Below are 18281 nucleotides of genomic sequence, written 5' to 3' on the forward strand. Positions count from 1 at the left end.
ATAAGAAAATAAAAAGAGCAGCTTTGTGCTGGGGCAACCACTGACTATAAGAGAAAGATGAGCCAATGCATAGGCCCAGCTCCTAGCAATTCGCCTTTAGGAGTAAGTCCGGTGGGAGGAGGCGGCTTTCTCCAGGGTGGATGGTTTGGGGTGAGTGGGCCGATGGAAGCCTCCTGCTTCCTGTGGGGCTGGGTCCAGAGGCCAGAGAGGAGCAAGCTCCACCTCGGATGGCTGGAGTGAAGGAAAACACCTTGAGAGAAGTGAGTTCCTGCTAAATGCTAGTGCTGTTGTGGGACACAGTACCTCAGTTTTCCACAAAAGCAAAGGCTCTGAACTAGCCAAGTTGCTCTAAGAGCTGCAACGGCCACTGTGTCCCTCACTGTCCACATGTCCTGCAACAGATGACACTCGGGCTGTCAGGGCCAGGAGGCTCGCAGCGCTACTTCCCTCCCCACCCCCTGCATCCTTGTACATGTGCTTCAAACAAGCCTGGTGATAGCAGTGTTTACTTTGGCCTGTGCATATGATATAAAGGTTATGGTAAACTGTCCCTCATCCCACTATTCCTCTAAGTAATTAAGGTCATTCAAGTGTCTCCCACACTTCTTCTAACCCCACATTTGCCGATGTCACCAATGCCTTCCTGATTCCCAGTCCAGTAGACAGGTTTTATTCCTCACTTCCTGGAACGCAGTTGACCACTTACTATTTCTTCTTGTAACTCTGCTCCCTTGGCGTGTGACACTGCTCTCTCCAGCTCTCCCTGCACCCCTCTGATTAGTCCCTCCAGGTCTCCTGGGTAGGTTTATCTTTCTGGATCCTGTCTTAGATGCCTGTGCTTCGCAGGTTCTGTTCTTGGCCCAGCACCCTGTGGGCTGCAGGTTGTCTTCATATGAACTACTTCTCTAAGCAGTTTTCTCTCAGATAGAATCTCCCCAGCTGTGGTCTCTTCCTTTTGGATGTCCACAGGCACTTCAGACTCCATATGCCTAAAACTGAACTCATCATCTACCTCCTAAAAATTGCCCTTTCCTTCCCCTCAGATCCATGATCTCAGTTCATGGCACAACTGCTAACCAGCTGCTCCAAGCAGACACCCAGGAGTCAGCCTATGCTCCTTCTTCCTCGCCCTTCTCCCCACAGCCAATCAGTGACCCTATCTTGTTGTTGTGATCTCATGTGTATTTTTAAACTCTTTCCCTGCTGTCTCTCCCCAGTATCACTGCCTGGTTTAGGCACCCCTCGCCTCTCGCCTGGTCTCTCTCCCTCTAGCCAGAGTGACCATATTAAGTGCAAACCCAGTCACGCCCCAACCCTGCTCAAAATCCTTCAATGGCTCCCATCAAGAACAGAAGAAAGGCCAAGCTTCTCAGCATGGCCCCGGGAGCCTCCAAGACACAATCCTACCTTCTTCCTCCCCCGCCTCCCTCTACCTTGCATTTTCTCTCTAGCAATACTCTTGTGTTGGTGGCTTCCCAGCACACAGTGTGTTGGTTCATGCCTCCGTGCCTTCACCCTCACTGCTACCCACTTCCTTGCCTTCCCAACTTTCTTCTCATAGCCCCTCCTGCAGTGAGTCTCTCGTGAACCCCCAAGGGCCCTTCCTCTGGGCTCCCACATTACTTAGAGTCTACAGCTCTCTATTCACTTACTATATTATTTAGAAACTATTAACATGTCTGTCTCCAGCACTAAACTACAAGTTTCTCAAGAACAAAGACCCTGCATTTTTCATGTTTATACCTCTAGTGGCAAACAGGTTCCTGGCACATGACAGGTGTTTCATACAGAATTGTTGGAAAGAACTACCAGTCAGTGTGTTAGTCTTTCCTTTCTGCTGAGAGGGAAGGAGTCCTTCCACTTACATGACTATCAATGATTTTCTCCACAATCACACACACACACTCCATCTAGCATGCACCGGGGCACGCTGGCCAGCACCTCATGCATCACAGGGTCACCCTCTCCCTCATGGGCAGCAGCTTGATCTAGAGAGTTCCGGGTAAAAGGATGGAGAATGACCTTGAGACATGTGATTCAGATGAGGAATGACTTGGAGAGTGTGGAAGCAGGTCTTGCAAGAATCTCTGGATGAATATGCGCAGATTTCAAAAGAACTGCTTTTTGCCAGGCTTGGTGACTCACACCTGTAATCCCAGCACTTTGGGAGGCCAAGGCGGGCAGATCTAAGGTCAGGAGTTCAAGACCAGCCTGGCCAATGGTTGAAACCTCGTCTCTACTAAAAATACAAAAATTAGCTGGACGTGGTGGCGCATGCCTGTAGTCTCAGCTACTCTGGAGGCTGAGGCAGGAGAATCGTGTGAACCTGGGAGGCAGAGGTTGCAATGAGCTGAGATTACACCACTGCACTCTAGCCTGGGCGACAGAGTAAGACCCCATCTAAAAAAAAAAAAAATAAAATAAAAGAACTGTATTTTGACATTGTCAATCAGACTTCTGGTTGTTTAGTGGCTTATTTCTACTTTCTCCTTATGAACTCAGGTAGCGTAATTTCAATGAGGACAGAAAATTTTTTTAAAAGACATAACTGCAGAAAGGAAGACCAGTGAAACTAGGGGAACTGCATATACTTACTAAAAACTGTGTTAAATGCTTGAGTTTTCCTAAGATGTCCTAAGAGATTTACTTGTCATGCACAGTATGGGTTTGCTCATTAGCAAGTATTTTATCTGTCATTTCGTTTCTTCCTTGGGATTTTAGGGATGAGGAGACAGCAGGGTTTTGTTTTTTATTAATGGTTGTCTCATCTGCCTCAGGGTTGTTCTCTTGGTTCAGCTATTTCATTACTTGAGCAAAATGCATTTGAAATGTATTTTGGTACGAGACCAGCTTTACAAATGGAGACTTGCTCTTCTTAACACCGTCATTTAATGATGAAGTCTTCATTTCCTTAAAAATAACTTGGTCTGGGCTGAGCACAGTGGCTCACACCTGTAATCCCAGCACTTCGGGAGGCCGAGGCAGGCGGATCACCTGAGATTGGGAGTTTGAGACCAGCCTGGCCAACATGGTGAAACCTGGTCTCTACTAAAAATACAAAATTAGCTGGGCGTGGTGGCAGGTGCCTGTAATCCCAGCTACTTGGGAGGCTGAGGCAGGAGAATTGCTTGAACCTGGGAGGCAGAGGTTGCAGTGAGCCGAGTTCGCACCATTGCATTCCAGCCTGGGCAACAAGAGCGAAACTCTGTCTCAAAGAAAAATCCAAGAAAACAAACAAAGTTGGTAATGGATATTGTCCTTTGAAAGGTCAGCAATGAGTAGAAACCTTTGAAAAATCTCTTTTTCAACCTGGAAGTCTTCTGTGGGGTGGTCCCGGGATATCACCAGGGGCAGAATAAAGGCTCTGCACTTCTGCCACACCAGCTGCTACCTCTCTCTTTCCTCTAGCCTTTCCATGCACTCTTTCTCCTTCTCTTTTGACTTCCTTATTCTGACATATTCTTGTCCTCTCCTTTCCTTCCTCTTCTTCCTGTGCCTTCCTTTGGAGCCAAGGGGTGCTGAACCTTCTGCCCTCCTGGCAGTGGTCAGCTTGTGGGGCCTGGGTGGGCTCACTCCACTTCCTCCCCTCCCTCATTGTGCTCTCCACTGGCATCCCCTGGGGCTTCAGAAGATGGGGTCAGACAAAAAGAAAGGGCAGAGGAGGGGCAAGGGTGGGGCTCTGCCTTTCCTCACCAGTCTGGCTCCAGGAGGCATCAAAGAGCCCAGGAAATCACTGCCAGAGAACTAAGGAAGTGTGGCTCATGAAACACAGGGTGACTGTGGAAAGCACCAGGCAACAGGAGCAGGATCTTATAGCCTCTGCTCATATCCCATATGATCTTTAGCAAGTTTCTTTCCTGCTCAGAGTTGCAGCTTTCTGCTCTGTTGAGATTACATGCAGCTCCTATGAAACCGTGGACAAGAAACTGCTTAGTAAGCCATGAAGCACCGTGTCAATGTATAGCATTGTCATCAACCCTTCATTCAGCCATCATTAGTGAACACATGCTTACTAATGACTGCCTGGTCCCTGTCACCCTTTTTCCCCATCTCCTCTCCTGGAGATCTTCCAATTTAAAGAGGCCTTAGGTGTCAGCAGTTACATTCTCAATGGCCAGGCCCTTCCTTCTCCAGCCACCGGGTTTGTTGGAAAAGATACCTAGTGTCATCAGGACTGAATGGTAAAAATAAGGTGATAATAAGTGTGCTCTAAGAAAAGACTCCTTTCCCTGTCACAGTCATATAATTAAAGTTCTTATAAGTGGATTTACTGACCATCAAACTTGCTACTTTCCTTCATTAAATTGTTAAAGGTGTCTTCATGTTGTAATCGAACTTTCCTTCTCTCAGCAGCCAGATTATGTTCCACATGATCTTGTTCAGTTAGAAGTGTGACTGGTTTTAAATGAATCTAGAGAAAGAAAAGCATTTATCTTTTATTGCCTTGTTAAATTATAAAAGCACAGCATGAATTTTGCAAAAACAAATGATATGCTACATGGTTTTCTAACTCAAGTAAATAGAGCTTTTATGAGTGTTTTTACTAAACATGTTATGACTAAATTTTTTCTTAAATTATTTTTAAACTAAAAAAGCAACATAGGCTTAATTATTTCTTCATGCAATAAGATATGTGCTTTAAAAAGTTCACTCTATTAATTTTCCCTGATTTTAAAATTTTTCAACAGAACTACAAAATAGGAAATTATTCAAATCGATGAATGAGGAGAGGGACTTTGACTCCACTGAAATCTAAACGTTTCCTATCTTTTGCAAAATTAAGAAAGCAAAGAGAGGGAATAAAGATGTTCTAGAGAAAGCTATCTTATACCATAAGGTATTCCCAATTTGGAAATTTCATTACATGGTGAAAACATTATCTAATAAGCAAAACAAAAGAATAAATATGTGGGAATAAAGCTTTCACCAACCTCCAGAAACCTGGAACTATGAGGCAACAGAACCAAGAGCTCAAATTCTTACATAAGTGCCCTCTGCTGACCCTGTGTATAGAAGGAAGGGTCACCTTGAAGCTGGACTGGGGTAGCTCCATGCTTATTTCCAAGATACTCAAAGTCTGGTACCGACCTTGGCCAAGATAAGGATGAAATAAGTTAGTGATCCCTGGGTGTGGTGGCTCACACCTGTAATCCCAGCACTTTGGGGGGCTGAGGCAGGTGAATCACTTGAGGTCAGGTGTTCAAGATTATAGGTGTGAGCCACTGCACCTGGCCAACATGGTGAAACACTGTCTCTACTAAAAATACAAAAAGTAACCGGGTATGGTGGAGCACACCTGTAATCCCAGCTACTTAGGAGGCTGAGGCACAAGAATCGCTTGAACCCAGGAGAAGAAGGTTGCAGTGAGCCAAGATCATGCCACTGCACTCCAGCCTGGGACACAGAGTGAGACTCCATCTCAAAAAAAAAAAAGGAAGAAAAAAGAAATAAGCTGGTGATTTATAATATGCTGCTTAAAGTCCAAAACTCCCCTGGACTACCTTGTGGAATTTGGTTAGGAATGTGTAGATTGATGGCATGCACTGGTTTAACTCCTTTTTTTTTTTTTTTTTTCCTGAAACAGGGTCTCACTCTGTTGCCCAGGCTGGAGCACAGTGGTGTAATCATAGCTTCCTGTGACCTCAAACTCTCAGGCTCAAGGGATCCTCTCAGTAGGACTGCAGGCAAACGTCACTATGCCTGGCTAATTTTTTTTATATTTATTTTTTGTAGAGATGAGGGCTCACCATGTTGCCCAGGCTGGTCTCAAACTTCTGGCCTCAAGCAATCCTTCCTTCTCAGCCTCCCAAAGCACTGGGATTATAAGTGTGAGCCACTGCACCCAGCCTGATTTAACAATTTTTGTAGTGTTGTTTAAGTTGTGTGACTAGCAGGGTATACAAGACTGCTTGGTAAACTTCTGTGTTGGTTCTCCTGAAACCAAGATACCTCGCATATGTTTTGGTGATTTCTATTCCGTAGAAGTACATCTTGTGCGACTAAGGCCCCTGCAGCATGGCTGTGCCTGGAGACCTCGACCCTCTCTGAGGCTGGCCTGTGCTTGCTTTCTCCTGCTGCACCATCTGCTTTAGCTTAGTAAGGCTTTGCGTGAGTGTACCCTGTGGAGTCTTGCAAGTCCCTTCAATGATCTGGCCTGTGCAATTGTTGAACTAAGTCTTGTTAATCATTGCCAATTTCTTTTTTATTTTTTAATTAGCCTACATTATGCTTTGAACCAACTTCATCCTAAAATAAACTCACTGTGAGCAGAGATTCAAGTAGTCCTATGGGTTCGAACCAAACCACTGATTTTTCATGGGTCTCTTTGTGATGAGCTACTGAACCAGCATATTAGCAACTAGGAAATAAGTTAGTCTGGAAATGTGCTTTATAACTAAGGTTATCTGAACCAACCAATTATGCTAGCACCATAATGGACCCGACTTTCCACTTTCAGAAACCAGTTCTCCAGTCTCAAGAGAGATTGGACTGAAGTGTGACTATTATATTCTTTTTTTTTTTTTTTTTGAGACGGAGTTTTGCTCTTGTTGCCCAGGTTGGAGTGCAATGGCACGATCTCGGCTCACCACAACCTTTGCCTCTCAGGTTCAAGTGATTCTCCTGCTTCAGCTTCCCAAGTAGCTGGGATTATAGGCATGCACCACCACACCCAGTTATTTTTTGTATTTTTAGTTGGGAGGGGGTTTCTCCATGTTGGCCAGGCTGGTCTTGAACTCCTGACCTCAGATGATCCTCCCGCCTCGGCCTCCCAAATTGCTGGGATTACAGGCATGAGCCACCATGCTCAGCCGACTATTATATTCTTATTCCACACATCCATGAAGTTGGAGTGATAAGTCTGAGGCTGGAGGGGGAATATGACGGTCTTCCTCTGCTGCCCCATGCAAAGGAATGGGATTGCAAGGTGTATTCCTTTGTCACTTGCGCTCAGATACGGGCACCTGCACCCATCCCATATTCTCTCATTTCCAAGAGTCTGGAGATTTGTGGCGATGTCAGGAAAAACAGAATGGTTGGGAAGACTATCTCAGTGTCTCAGATTTTAGTGAACACAGGCTCCGTGGGATGTTTTGGCAAAGTACAGATTCCAAGATTCCACACTAGTGATTCTAATTTAGTAGGTCCATGATATGGCCCAGAAAACTGCATTTTAAAAAACAGAATTAGCTGGTATGAACTTCCATTTGAAAAATAACACCCTTGGGCAATATGAATTTGCCTTGCAACGTGTTTAATGTTAGACTGAGAGCAGAGGCCAGACTCCATAGCTCACACCTCAGAACTTTGGGAGGTCAAGGTGGGCAGATCACCTGTGGTCAGGAGTTTGAGACCAACCTGACCAACATGACTCCTCCTTGCGTCAGAGCAGAGCTAGGAGAAGCCACTCTGTCTAGCTCTGGGATGACCCTTGGAGTGAAAGACTCATATTCCAGATTGAATTATCACAGTGTTTAGACTAAATGGGACCCTCCTCCAGGCACCCTGACACTGAAAAAAAAAATGCCAAGAAATTATAAGGAGCAAATCTCCAGCAGCTTCCAGACGAGTGGATCTGGGTCGTGGCCAGGCAGCCGGCTAGGCACGCTCATCAGGGCAAAGTATCACTTCGGAGGGTGTTTTCACCTCACATGCCCAGAAGCTTATTTTTAAACTTCAATAACTCAGCAATGTTGACAATTTTCCTTCAGGTATTAACAATGGTTAATCTATAACATGCAACTGCTTGCTAAATTGCTCTTGCTTTTTTAAAAAAAGATTTTATTTTAACTCAATTTTGAGTTATATGACCACAAATGAAAAGCGCTAAACCAGTAGGCAGTATTTTAAAGAAACTGATATGACCTTCAGATCATTTAAAACAATGTGTATTTTTTTTGTATTTTACAAACTTTCTATATCATCTTTTCTCTAAGGTACTTTTCTGTAAAGTTCCTGTTCCTCTGATGTTGCCACAGAATGATAACTTTTGCAATAAATATTGGTGAATAACAAATCTTGGGAAAGTATATGTCATGGAAAGAAGAAATGTCATTTTTTTCTATAACATTCTGATGCAATTGTTACTATGTCCCTGAATTACATGCTAGATACATCTTCACATACAAAATTTACCTTTTCTTTTCCAACTGGTTTGGCTACAAATGTGGAGAAAGCCACACTCACAAGCTTCTCAATGCCAGTGAGCATATCCTGTACCATGACCTTGATACCGATCTAAAATGAAAAAAAAGATAAATAAATACACTCTTGGCCATCCAGAAACAGTTCAGATTTCAGCATTCAAAATTTAGTCATATGTATGCACCATTACCTTCTTTCATTTTAAAAATGAAACCAGAATTTTAATTTATTTTTAAGCAATAGAATTATTTCAATGATGTTCTATAACATTGGACAATTAACTTTTTTCTGATTATAAAAATTATTTATTTACCATGTAAAATTTATGGAATCTGACTATCCAGAGTATATATTATCAGTAATCCCATCACCCATAGATAATAATTATTAAATTTTATGTGACTTTTCTTCTAGCTTTTTCTATTTATATATCACATATGATATAGAATATATACACATACATGATATCACATAATACATACACATATATAATATCGTATTACATAATATATACATACATTTTATATTACATACATATGACATGAAATATGTGTGTGTATATATGCATGTGTATATAAAATTATTGTAATGTATTTACAGTTTTATGTTCTAATTTTTTGTTTGTTTTGAGATGGAGTCTTGCTCTGTCGCCAGGCTGGAGTGCAGTGGCGTGATCTTGGCTCACTGCAACCTCCACCTCCTGGGTTCAAACAATTCTCCTGCCTCAGCCTCTGAAGTAGCTGGGACTACAGGCACGCGGCACTACACCCAGCTAATTTTTTGTATTTTTAGTAGAGACAAGATTTCACCATGTTGGCCAGGATGGTCTCGATCTCTTGACCTCATGATCCACCCACCTGGGCCTCCCAGAGTGCTGGGATACAGGGGTGAGCCACTGCACCTTGCCTGTTCCAATTTTTAAAAATTTGGCATTATATGAAAGCTCTTTTAAATTTCATGATTACTAAATATGCTGTTGAAAACAAGATATTGGTGTCTGCCTTATAAAACCACTAGAGAGATGTACCATAACTTTTTTTAGCCTTTATTCTCAGAGTTTTTTTTCCTTTTTTTAAATGTCTCTAGGCAGCATAGTCTCAGAGTTTCATAACCAAGCTAACATGGACAGAATTGCATCATGTGTTTATAGCTTTGTTTCTGTGATTAATTTTTCAGGAGTAATAAGAAGGTAGCTGAGACACTTTATGTTGATACCAAAATGGGCTAGATTTCCCCCTGTGTGAAGAGTTCTGAAGCTTGGTCCTCAGGATTGCACTTTGCAGAAGTGTCGGTAAACTCAGGGACTTGTCTTTAGATTCTGGCTAATAAACCTTTTCCCTACATATTTCAGGTGAGTAATACTATCTTCTGAAAATAATGAGCTATCTCAGGCACAGCTCAGCACTATGTTATCAACAATAAAGAATATCCGTATCTGTATCTTTACCATGTACACCATGTAAAAAGAATAATCAATAATCTATGACTCATGACTCGTTTTAAGTCACTCAACTCATAAATGCAAATTAGTATTTACATGGTAAATCCTAAATTAACCAGATGGTGATTAGCCAAAATTAAATTATCTATTCCCAACTCTCAACCCTCAATCCCATGAAGCTTTCTGCTTTTAGAGAAATGGACAAATGAAAAATAAAATAAAATAAAATATCCAACAGTAAAAACAAAGCAACAATTCTGGAGTGTTAAAATAAGTTCTAAACACTGTCTTCTACTAGAAGAGTTAACTTAGTTATATGTGATAACCAAATGTTTCAAAAACATATGCCAGGGAGAATTTCACTGTGTTATAAGAGATTAGGTAAGATTGGAATTACATCCTGTGAAAACAACTAGAAAACTGGACAAAATATAGGAAGCATCTATTTTCACACCTACGAAAATAGGCAACACAGGACTGTGATCCCCAAGGCGGGAAAAACAATGAGAGGAGCACTGCATTCCCAGGTTCTCAGGCTGAAGGTAATTTACAGTTAGGTTAGAGAAGGAAAACCTAACTCTGCTGAATTGAATGGAGCTAAAATTTGTGGGGTAGAGTACCAGAGAAGGAAGCTAAAAAAAAAAAAAAAAGAAAGAATTCCAGAAATATGCCTGTGAGTCTTTGGGTTGATACTAACTGGACCATATACAGGGTGAAACCCCAGACAAGAACAGCTTCTGAGGAACAAGCAATTCCTGGGAAACTGTAACATGGACAGTTCCAAGAACTCACACACAGCTGGGGATCTTTTGAGTTCTCTCCAGCCAGATTTCACTGAATATAGGACATCTTCATAGACATAACAGAAGATCCCAACTTAGAAGAGGGGCTAAAGTAGCCCTAAAGTAGAGTATTCTAAATCTTCCATAAAAGAGTTTAAAACATACCTTTAAAGGCTCAAACCAATCTGCAAGTAACAACATCTTCCTGCCAGGAAAAGTCTGACACTGCTTTTTAAAGAAATATAACAAAAGCCAGCACTAAACAATATAAAATTCACAATGTTCAGCATCGAGTAAAAAATATTAGATGCAAGAAAATTATTAGGTGAAAGGTAATATAAATAAAACAACAGATAACAGAAATGATAGAATAACAACAAAGGATATTAAAACAACAATTAAATATAGGCACCATGAACTCAGAGATTTGGAACAGGAGTCAGCAACATCTTCTTAAAGGATAAGGCCAGATAGTAAATATTTTAAGTTTTGTGGTCACATGGACTCTATTGCCACTACTCAACTCTGTCAATGTACTGTGACAGCAACACAGACAAAACATAGATGAATGGGTATAGCCGTGCTCCAAAAAATTTTTCTTCATAAAAACAGGTCTATAGGCCATAGTTTGCTGACTCCTAATATAGAGAAAAAGATGAAAATAATGAGGAAAGAACGGAAAATATGAAAAAATCAAAGTGGGACTTTCTAAGATAAAAAAATACATCTGAAATAAAAAACAAACCAGATAAGATTAACAGCAGTTTAGTTAATGCAGGGGAAAAAGTCAGTGAAGCTAAAGATGACAAAAGAAGCTACACAGAATGTAGCATGAAGAGAAAGGAAGACTGAAAGACAAAAAAAAGAACGGTATCCGTGACCCGTGGAACACTAACAAGAAGTCTATCTAAAGTCCAAAAGGAGAGAGAGCACAAAAGATAGGAAAAAAGCTTGAAGATAAAATAGCTGAAAAAATCCACATTTCTTAGAAACTATAAATCCATAGATCCAGTAGCTCAAAAAACCCAAGGCATACCACAATTTACATAATTCTGCTGCCAGGCTAGAATTCTATACCTACTGAATATGAACATCTTTTAAATATGAAGATGAAACAAAGACATTTTTACACGAACAAAAGCTGAAAAAGAAATGCTAAAGGAATATCTTCAGACAGAAGGAAAATGACACTAGGGAGAAATCTGGAGATACACAATACACAAAAGAATAAAGAACACCAGAAATGGCAAATATGTGGGTATATATATAAAATACTTCTTTTCCTTTCTATTCTTTTTAAAAGATGATTGACTGTTTAAAACATAAATAATAACTATGTATTGTAGGGTTTACCTCCTACATATGTGCACGTAAAAGGCATGACAATAATGGCACAAAGGCTGGGACATGGGAAGGGAAGTGTGTATACTGTTATAAGGTTATTACACTATACTCAGAGGGATATTATATTATTGAAGGTAGCTCAGATAAGTTAAGTAGTCATATTGCAAACCTGAGAAAAACACTAAAACCAAAACAAATATGTATAGTTAAAACACCAACAGTGGAGATAAAATGGATTACTAAAAATTACTCTGCTCTAAAAAATGCAGGAAAAGATGGGGACAGGAAGAAACAAAGAACAGATGGAAGAAATAGAAGACAAACAGCCAGATGACAGATTTCAACTCTACCATATAGATAATCAAATGTAAATAGTTTAAACACTCCAGGTAGAAGGCAGAGATTGTTAGAATAAATAAAAAAATAGCATCCAAATATATTCTGTTTATAAGAAACTCACTTACATATACAAAAGGACAGATCAAAAGAAAAATGATAGGGAAAAAAAACACTAAACCAAAGAAAGCTTGTCTGGCTAAATTAATACCAGACAATGTAGATTTCAAAACAAAAAGCGGAGATAAAAAGGTAAACTTCATAATGATAAAAGGGTCACAACATCAGGAAGAGTTAAGAATCCTGGCAGGGCATGGTGGCTCACGCCTGTAATCCCAGCACTTTGGGAGGCCAAGGTGAATGGATCACCTGAGGTCAGGAGTTCAAGACCAGCCTGGCCAACATGGTGAAACCCCATCTCTACTAAAAATACAAAAATTAGCTGGGTGTGGTGGTGCACACCTGTAATCCCAGCTGTTTGAGAGGCTGAGCCAAGAGAATCGCTTGAATCCAGGAGGTGGAGCTTGCAGGGAGCCAAGATCACACCACCGCACTACAGCCTGGGAGACAGTTCAAGACTCCATCTAAAAAAAAAAATAATAATAATAATAGAGAAGACTTGAACAATGCTATGAACCGAGTTAGGCTAATTGACATCTGCAGAATACTTCATTGATTATAAGCAACACATTCTTTTCAAGCACATATAGAACATTCACCAAAATAGTCCATATTTTGGGTCATTAAAAAAGTCTAAACAAATTTAAAATAATTGAAATTATACAAATTATGTTCTCTCTCTGCAAAGGAATTAAATTAGAAATCAAAAACACAAAGATAAATCTGGAAAAATCATCAGAGATTTGGAAATTAAACAACACACATCTAGACAGACTAGAGGTCAGGGAAGAATTTACAAGAAAAAAAGGACATATTTTGATGCAGGTAAAGCTATACGTTGAAGAAAATTTTACGATCTTAAATGCTTATATTTGAAAAAAAGAAAAGTTTAATCAATTTCCCAAGATTCTACCTTAAGATACTAGAAAAAGAAAGGCAAATTAAACCCAAAATTAATAGAATGAGAATAATATAATAGCTAATAGCAGAAATCAAATATATTATGCTAAGTAAAATAAACTAGACACAAAAGATTATATATAGTATATATAATATAAGATATTATATAAATATTTATATAAGATATTATATAAATATATAGATATAATAAAAGATTATATATACTATATCATTCCATTTATACAAAATACAGTAAAGGGCAAAAAAAAAAAAAAAGGGTACTGACCTGAAGTAAATGAATGGTTGTCAGAAGCTGGGGTCTGAGGGAGCTGATTGCAAAGAGGCATAAGGGGGCTTCATGTAGTGATGGGAACGTTGTATATTACAGTGGTGGTGATCCAACTGTATAACTTTGTCAAAGCTCAGCAAAATGTATAATTAAAATGGGAGAATTTTAATGTTGTAAATTATATCTCAATAAAACTGATTTTTAAAGACATATTCTAAGGACAAAAAAAAAACCTCACCCTCATATAATGTGCTCTTAGTGCAAATGAGACAATATCATCTATTAATAGTAATGCATCACACACCTTCCAGAGGGGGGAAGAGGGAAGAGACTGATCGATAGAGTCTGAGAATTCCCTGGAAGTGGGTTTGGCATAGAGTAGAGTTCCTGCTTGCTTTGGATTCAGGGAGAAGTCGGTCATTTATTTCTGCTTGCTTTGGATTCAGGGAGAAGTCAGTCATTTATTTCTGCTCAGCAAATTAGCAGAGGGCTGGCCTCAGTTGTGGCAGGAAACTGAAATTGAACAGGATGACGCTAAAGGACACGTCCAGTTTGAAAAAGTAAAAATAAAAATGTTTAGCTGGCATCTATGTTGAGGGAAAAAAAATCCAAGAAATTTCTACCAGGTGGTAGAAAGTATGACAAAATTTAGAGGCTGCCTGGTCATGATTTGCAGAGGATGAAAGAAAACAAAATTCTGCATGGTGGATCGGGCCTGGAAGGTCAGTGGAGGCTAGGGTTTACCTTCCCTAGCATCAGAAATCTGTGGTTTCAAACTCACTGGGTTTTATTTTTGTTTTCTTAGCTTTTAGATAAGCCTCCTTTAGAAATTCTAGCCTCTCTCAGGGAAGAGGAGGTAAAGGAGAAATGAAAACGAGCTTTTATCTATATTTGGACTGTCTATTAGGAGAACGTGTGGCCCTCAGGAGACAGGCCAAGCCCAGAGGCTCCTGTGTGCAAAGGCTAAGAGCCCCGCAGTTGAATAAACAGTGTCCAGAAACATCATTCCCTGACAGAGCTTGTTTTTTCATGAGCATTTCCTTTCTGCTTTCTTCAAGTGCTTTGTATTCTGTTTATTTGGATACTGCTAAAAAGTGACCACATCAGCCGGGCACAGTGGCTCACGCCTGTGCTCAATCCTAGCACTTTGGGCGGCCGAGGTGGGCAGATCATGAGGTCAGAAGATTGAGATCATCCTGGCCAACATGGGTGAAACCCCATCTCTACTAAAAATACAAAAATTAGTGGTGGCATGCGCCTGTAATCCCAGCTACTCGGGAGGCTGAGGCAGGAGAATCACTTGAACCCGGGAGGCGGAGGTTGCAGTGAGCCGAGATCTTGCCATTGCCCTCCAGCCTGGCAACAGAGTGAGACTCTGTCTCAAAAACAAAAACAAAAAAAAAGAAAGTGACCACATCAGGGTAAAGCCATCACCAAGGGCACGGTTACTGTCAAAACAGTTGTTATAGTTGAACTGTGTTCCCCCTTCCAAATTCTTATGTCCTAACCCCCAGTACCTTAGAATGTAAATGTGGAAATAGTGCTGTTGCAGATGTAATTAGTTAAGATGAGGCCAGACTGTGGTGGGGCAGGCCCCTAATCCAATATGCTGATATCTTTATAAAAAGGGGAAATTTGGAAGCAGACACCCACACAAGGAGAACACATGTGAAGATGAAGGCAGAGATCGGGTGATGCAGTGGAAGCCAAGAAATACCAAAGACTGCAGGCAGCCATGGGAGGATAGGAGAGCGGCATGAACAGATTATCCCTCCAGCCCTCAGAGAAACCATCCTTGCCCATATTTTGATGTAGGACTTCTAGCTCCCAGAACCGTGGGACAATACTTTTCTGTGTTTAGGTCACCCAGTCTGTGGTGCTTTGTTACGGCAGCCCTAGCAAACGAATACAAGCTCTTCCATGTCTTCATGCCCAGAGATTGAAGGGACTGATCCTGAGCAACCTGGAAGGTGCAATATGAGATCCAGCAACTCCTTTCCTGCTAATTTTACCTGAATAGAGATCTCAAGAGCCCCCGAGAATCCAGTATTCACAATGGTAAAGAAAATAAAATCAAGTGGATGCAGAAGAAAAATCTTCTAAATTTACCTTCTTACTAAAGTCCAGTTATCCTGCTTTTCAAAAACTAGTTAATCATGGGACTAGTTTCTATCAGAGGGTGAGGGGATGGAGAACAAATAGAATTAGAATAATAGTAGAGTCAGCATAATTAAGAAATAAAATCCATACTTTATAAAGAATTAAGACTGTCCTTTTCTCTTGCAGGTTTAGTTTCTGTATATCCTTCTATGTAGAAATAGTGTATTGTATCATGTTGAAATATGTTGGGGTTTTTTTGTTGTTGTTGTTGTTTCTGAAGAGACAAAGTCTTGCTATGTCACCCAGGCTGGAGTGTAGTGGTACAATCATAGCTCATTGTAGCCTCAAACTCCTGGGCTCAAGCAATCCTCCCACCTCAGTTTCCTAAGTACCCAGGGCTACAGGCACTTACCACTGTGCTGGCTAATTTTTTTTTCTCCTTAAAGATTGGGTCTTGCTATGTTGCCCAGGCTGGTATGGAACTCCTGGCCTCAAGTGATCCTCCTGTCTCAGCCTCCCAAAGTGCTGGGATTATAGGTGTGAGCTACCATGCCTGGCCATGTTGAATTTTAGCTGGGAAACAGTGGAAACATCTGCTGCTTATTATTTACCTGTGGCCTGACTACACATTCCAGAGCCTTCTGAAATAGAGAATCTCATTAACTCCAAATATTAGTCTAGGCCTCCTGCTCTACCCTTTGTAAACAATGAAGAAGTGAGCACCAACAGGCAGATGTTTGAAAAGGTGCCTCTTACCTCCATGCTTGTGCTGAATGCTCTAGTAACTTTTGCTTTGATGGTTATAACTTGTCCAACTCTAGGGAAAAACAAACAAAAAAACCTCAGTAGTTTTAGCACATTTCATTTCAGATCAGACTTAAAGATTACTTAAATGCATGCCATAAAGCAGTTCCACCTTATGCTGATAATGTTCACGCACGGGAAATTCAGGTTAATGATAATGGAAAAAGACAACACTTAAAAACAAGGGCCGATTACTGTAAACCACACTTATGGTGTTAGCGGACCACCAATATTTAAACAGAAAAGAGCCTTTGCAGAGATAGTGTGCGACATGACTCCAAATCTGCAACACATACTGACTATACAGCAGCTGTTTCCCCAAGAGAAGTTAAGGAAAATACACCAGCCAATCTACACAGCTGATATTTATTTTTGAATGTTAGTTAATGCATAAATGGACAAATACAAAAAAAGGCAAGCAAGCAAACTGATCAGCTTCAGTAGGTTTGTATGGGCCCTCAATGATGCTAGGTGGTCTACTCACTTCCTACTATTATTGAAACTTCGATCGTGTAACCTGAAGTTGTTCCAAAACTTTTGTGTTCAGGCCCTTCAGTCAGCTCTAATCACTTCCCCTTAGCAGAAGGTAAGAGGTTACCCAATAGAAGCCCCCTGGATTTTTCTTCCTTAACTTCAAAGTTAAACTGCATTTGCACCTTTCTCTTTGCTCTTCTGTTTCAGGGAAAGCGGGATCTCTCGAGATCTAATCTCTTTCTTTACCTGTGCCATTGGTCCCATCCTCCAGTGGCCCTGTCCCCTCCCTTGTTGGCTCTGCTTCATCAGCTCTATCCTCTTTTCTGTCTTCAATCTCTGCCTCTTCCCTGATTCTCCATCAGTCTATGACAATGCTCAAGGCTTCTCCTTTCTAAAATCTTTCTCTCAAACCTATTCTATCTCAAGATGTTTTTCTTTTCTTCAATTCAAACTTCCTAAAAACATCGTTTATTTTTCTGACTTATACATTTCACTAATGTTTACTGAGTTAATTGGCATTTTACTGAGTAGTCCTGGCATTAAGCCAGGTCTAAGGATACAGTGATGAATAAGACAAAACTACTGACTTCAAGGAGACCAACCTTTCCTTGGGATGCTGGAATGTAAATAGATAAAGTCTAAAAGATTACCAAGGAATTATTGATAATTCATTAACAATAAAAAATCCCTGTCATTAATTAAATGAAATTTAATGTTTCTCAGTGTGGCCATACTAATAACAATGACTACTCTTTATTGAATGTTGTATGTAAATCAGGCACCATGGGATTTGCTGGCAAGATGGCCGAATAGGAGCAGCTCCAATCTGCAGCTATCAGTGAGATCGATGCAGAAGGGGAGTGATTTCTGCATTTCCAACTGAGGTACCTGGTTCATCTCATTGAGACTGGTTGGACAGTGGGTGCAGCCCATGGAGGGTGAGCCGAAGCAGGGTGGGGCATCACCCTACCAGGGAAGTGCAAGGGGTCGGGGGATTTCCCTCCCCTAGCCAAGGGAAGCCATGAAGGACTGTGCTGGGAGGAACCGTGTACTCCGGCCCAGATACTGAGCTTTTCCCATGGTCTTTGCAACCCTCAGACCGGGAGATTTCCTCCGGTGCCTACGCCATCAGGACCCAGGGTTTCAAGCACAAAACTGGGCGGCCATTTGGGGAGACACCGAGCTAGCTGCAGAAGTGTTTTTTTCATACCCCAGTGGTACCTGGAACACCAGCGAGACAAAACCATTCATTCCGCTGCAAAGGGGGCTGAAGCCAGGGAGCCGAGTGGTCTCGATTGGCAGGTCCCATGCTCACGGAGCCCATCAAGCCAAGATCCACTGGCTTCAAATTCTCGCTGCCAGCACAGCAGTCTGAGATCAAACTAGGATGCTCGAGCTTGGTGAGGGGAGGGGCGTCCACCATTGCTAAGGCTGAGTAGGCAGTTTTACCCTTACAGTGTAAACAAAGCCACCGGGAAGTTCAAAGTGAGCAGAGCCCACCACAGCTCAGCAAGGCTGCTCCGGCCAGACTGCCTCTCTAGATTCCTCC

General features: G+C 41.2%; 1 protein-coding gene across 1 annotated transcript in view; it reads right to left on the reverse strand.

The window, feature by feature from the left end:
- The window catches only part of ACOT12 (acyl-CoA thioesterase 12), a 64570-nt gene that overhangs the window by 25866 nt on the left and 20423 nt on the right, over nt 1-18281 (reverse strand). The window contains exons 3-5 of the mRNA XM_055298729.1: nt 16211-16271; nt 8134-8235; nt 4276-4411 (exon numbers count right to left, since the gene is read on the reverse strand). Coding sequence (XP_055154704.1) covers nt 4276-4411; nt 8134-8235; nt 16211-16271 — 299 coding nt within the window. The remainder of the gene's footprint in view (nt 1-4275; nt 4412-8133; nt 8236-16210; nt 16272-18281) is intronic.

Source organism: Symphalangus syndactylus, chromosome 11, assembly GCF_028878055.3.
Source record: "Symphalangus syndactylus isolate Jambi chromosome 11, NHGRI_mSymSyn1-v2.1_pri, whole genome shotgun sequence".
In the NCBI taxonomy this organism is placed as follows: Eukaryota; Metazoa; Chordata; class Mammalia; order Primates; family Hylobatidae; genus Symphalangus; species Symphalangus syndactylus.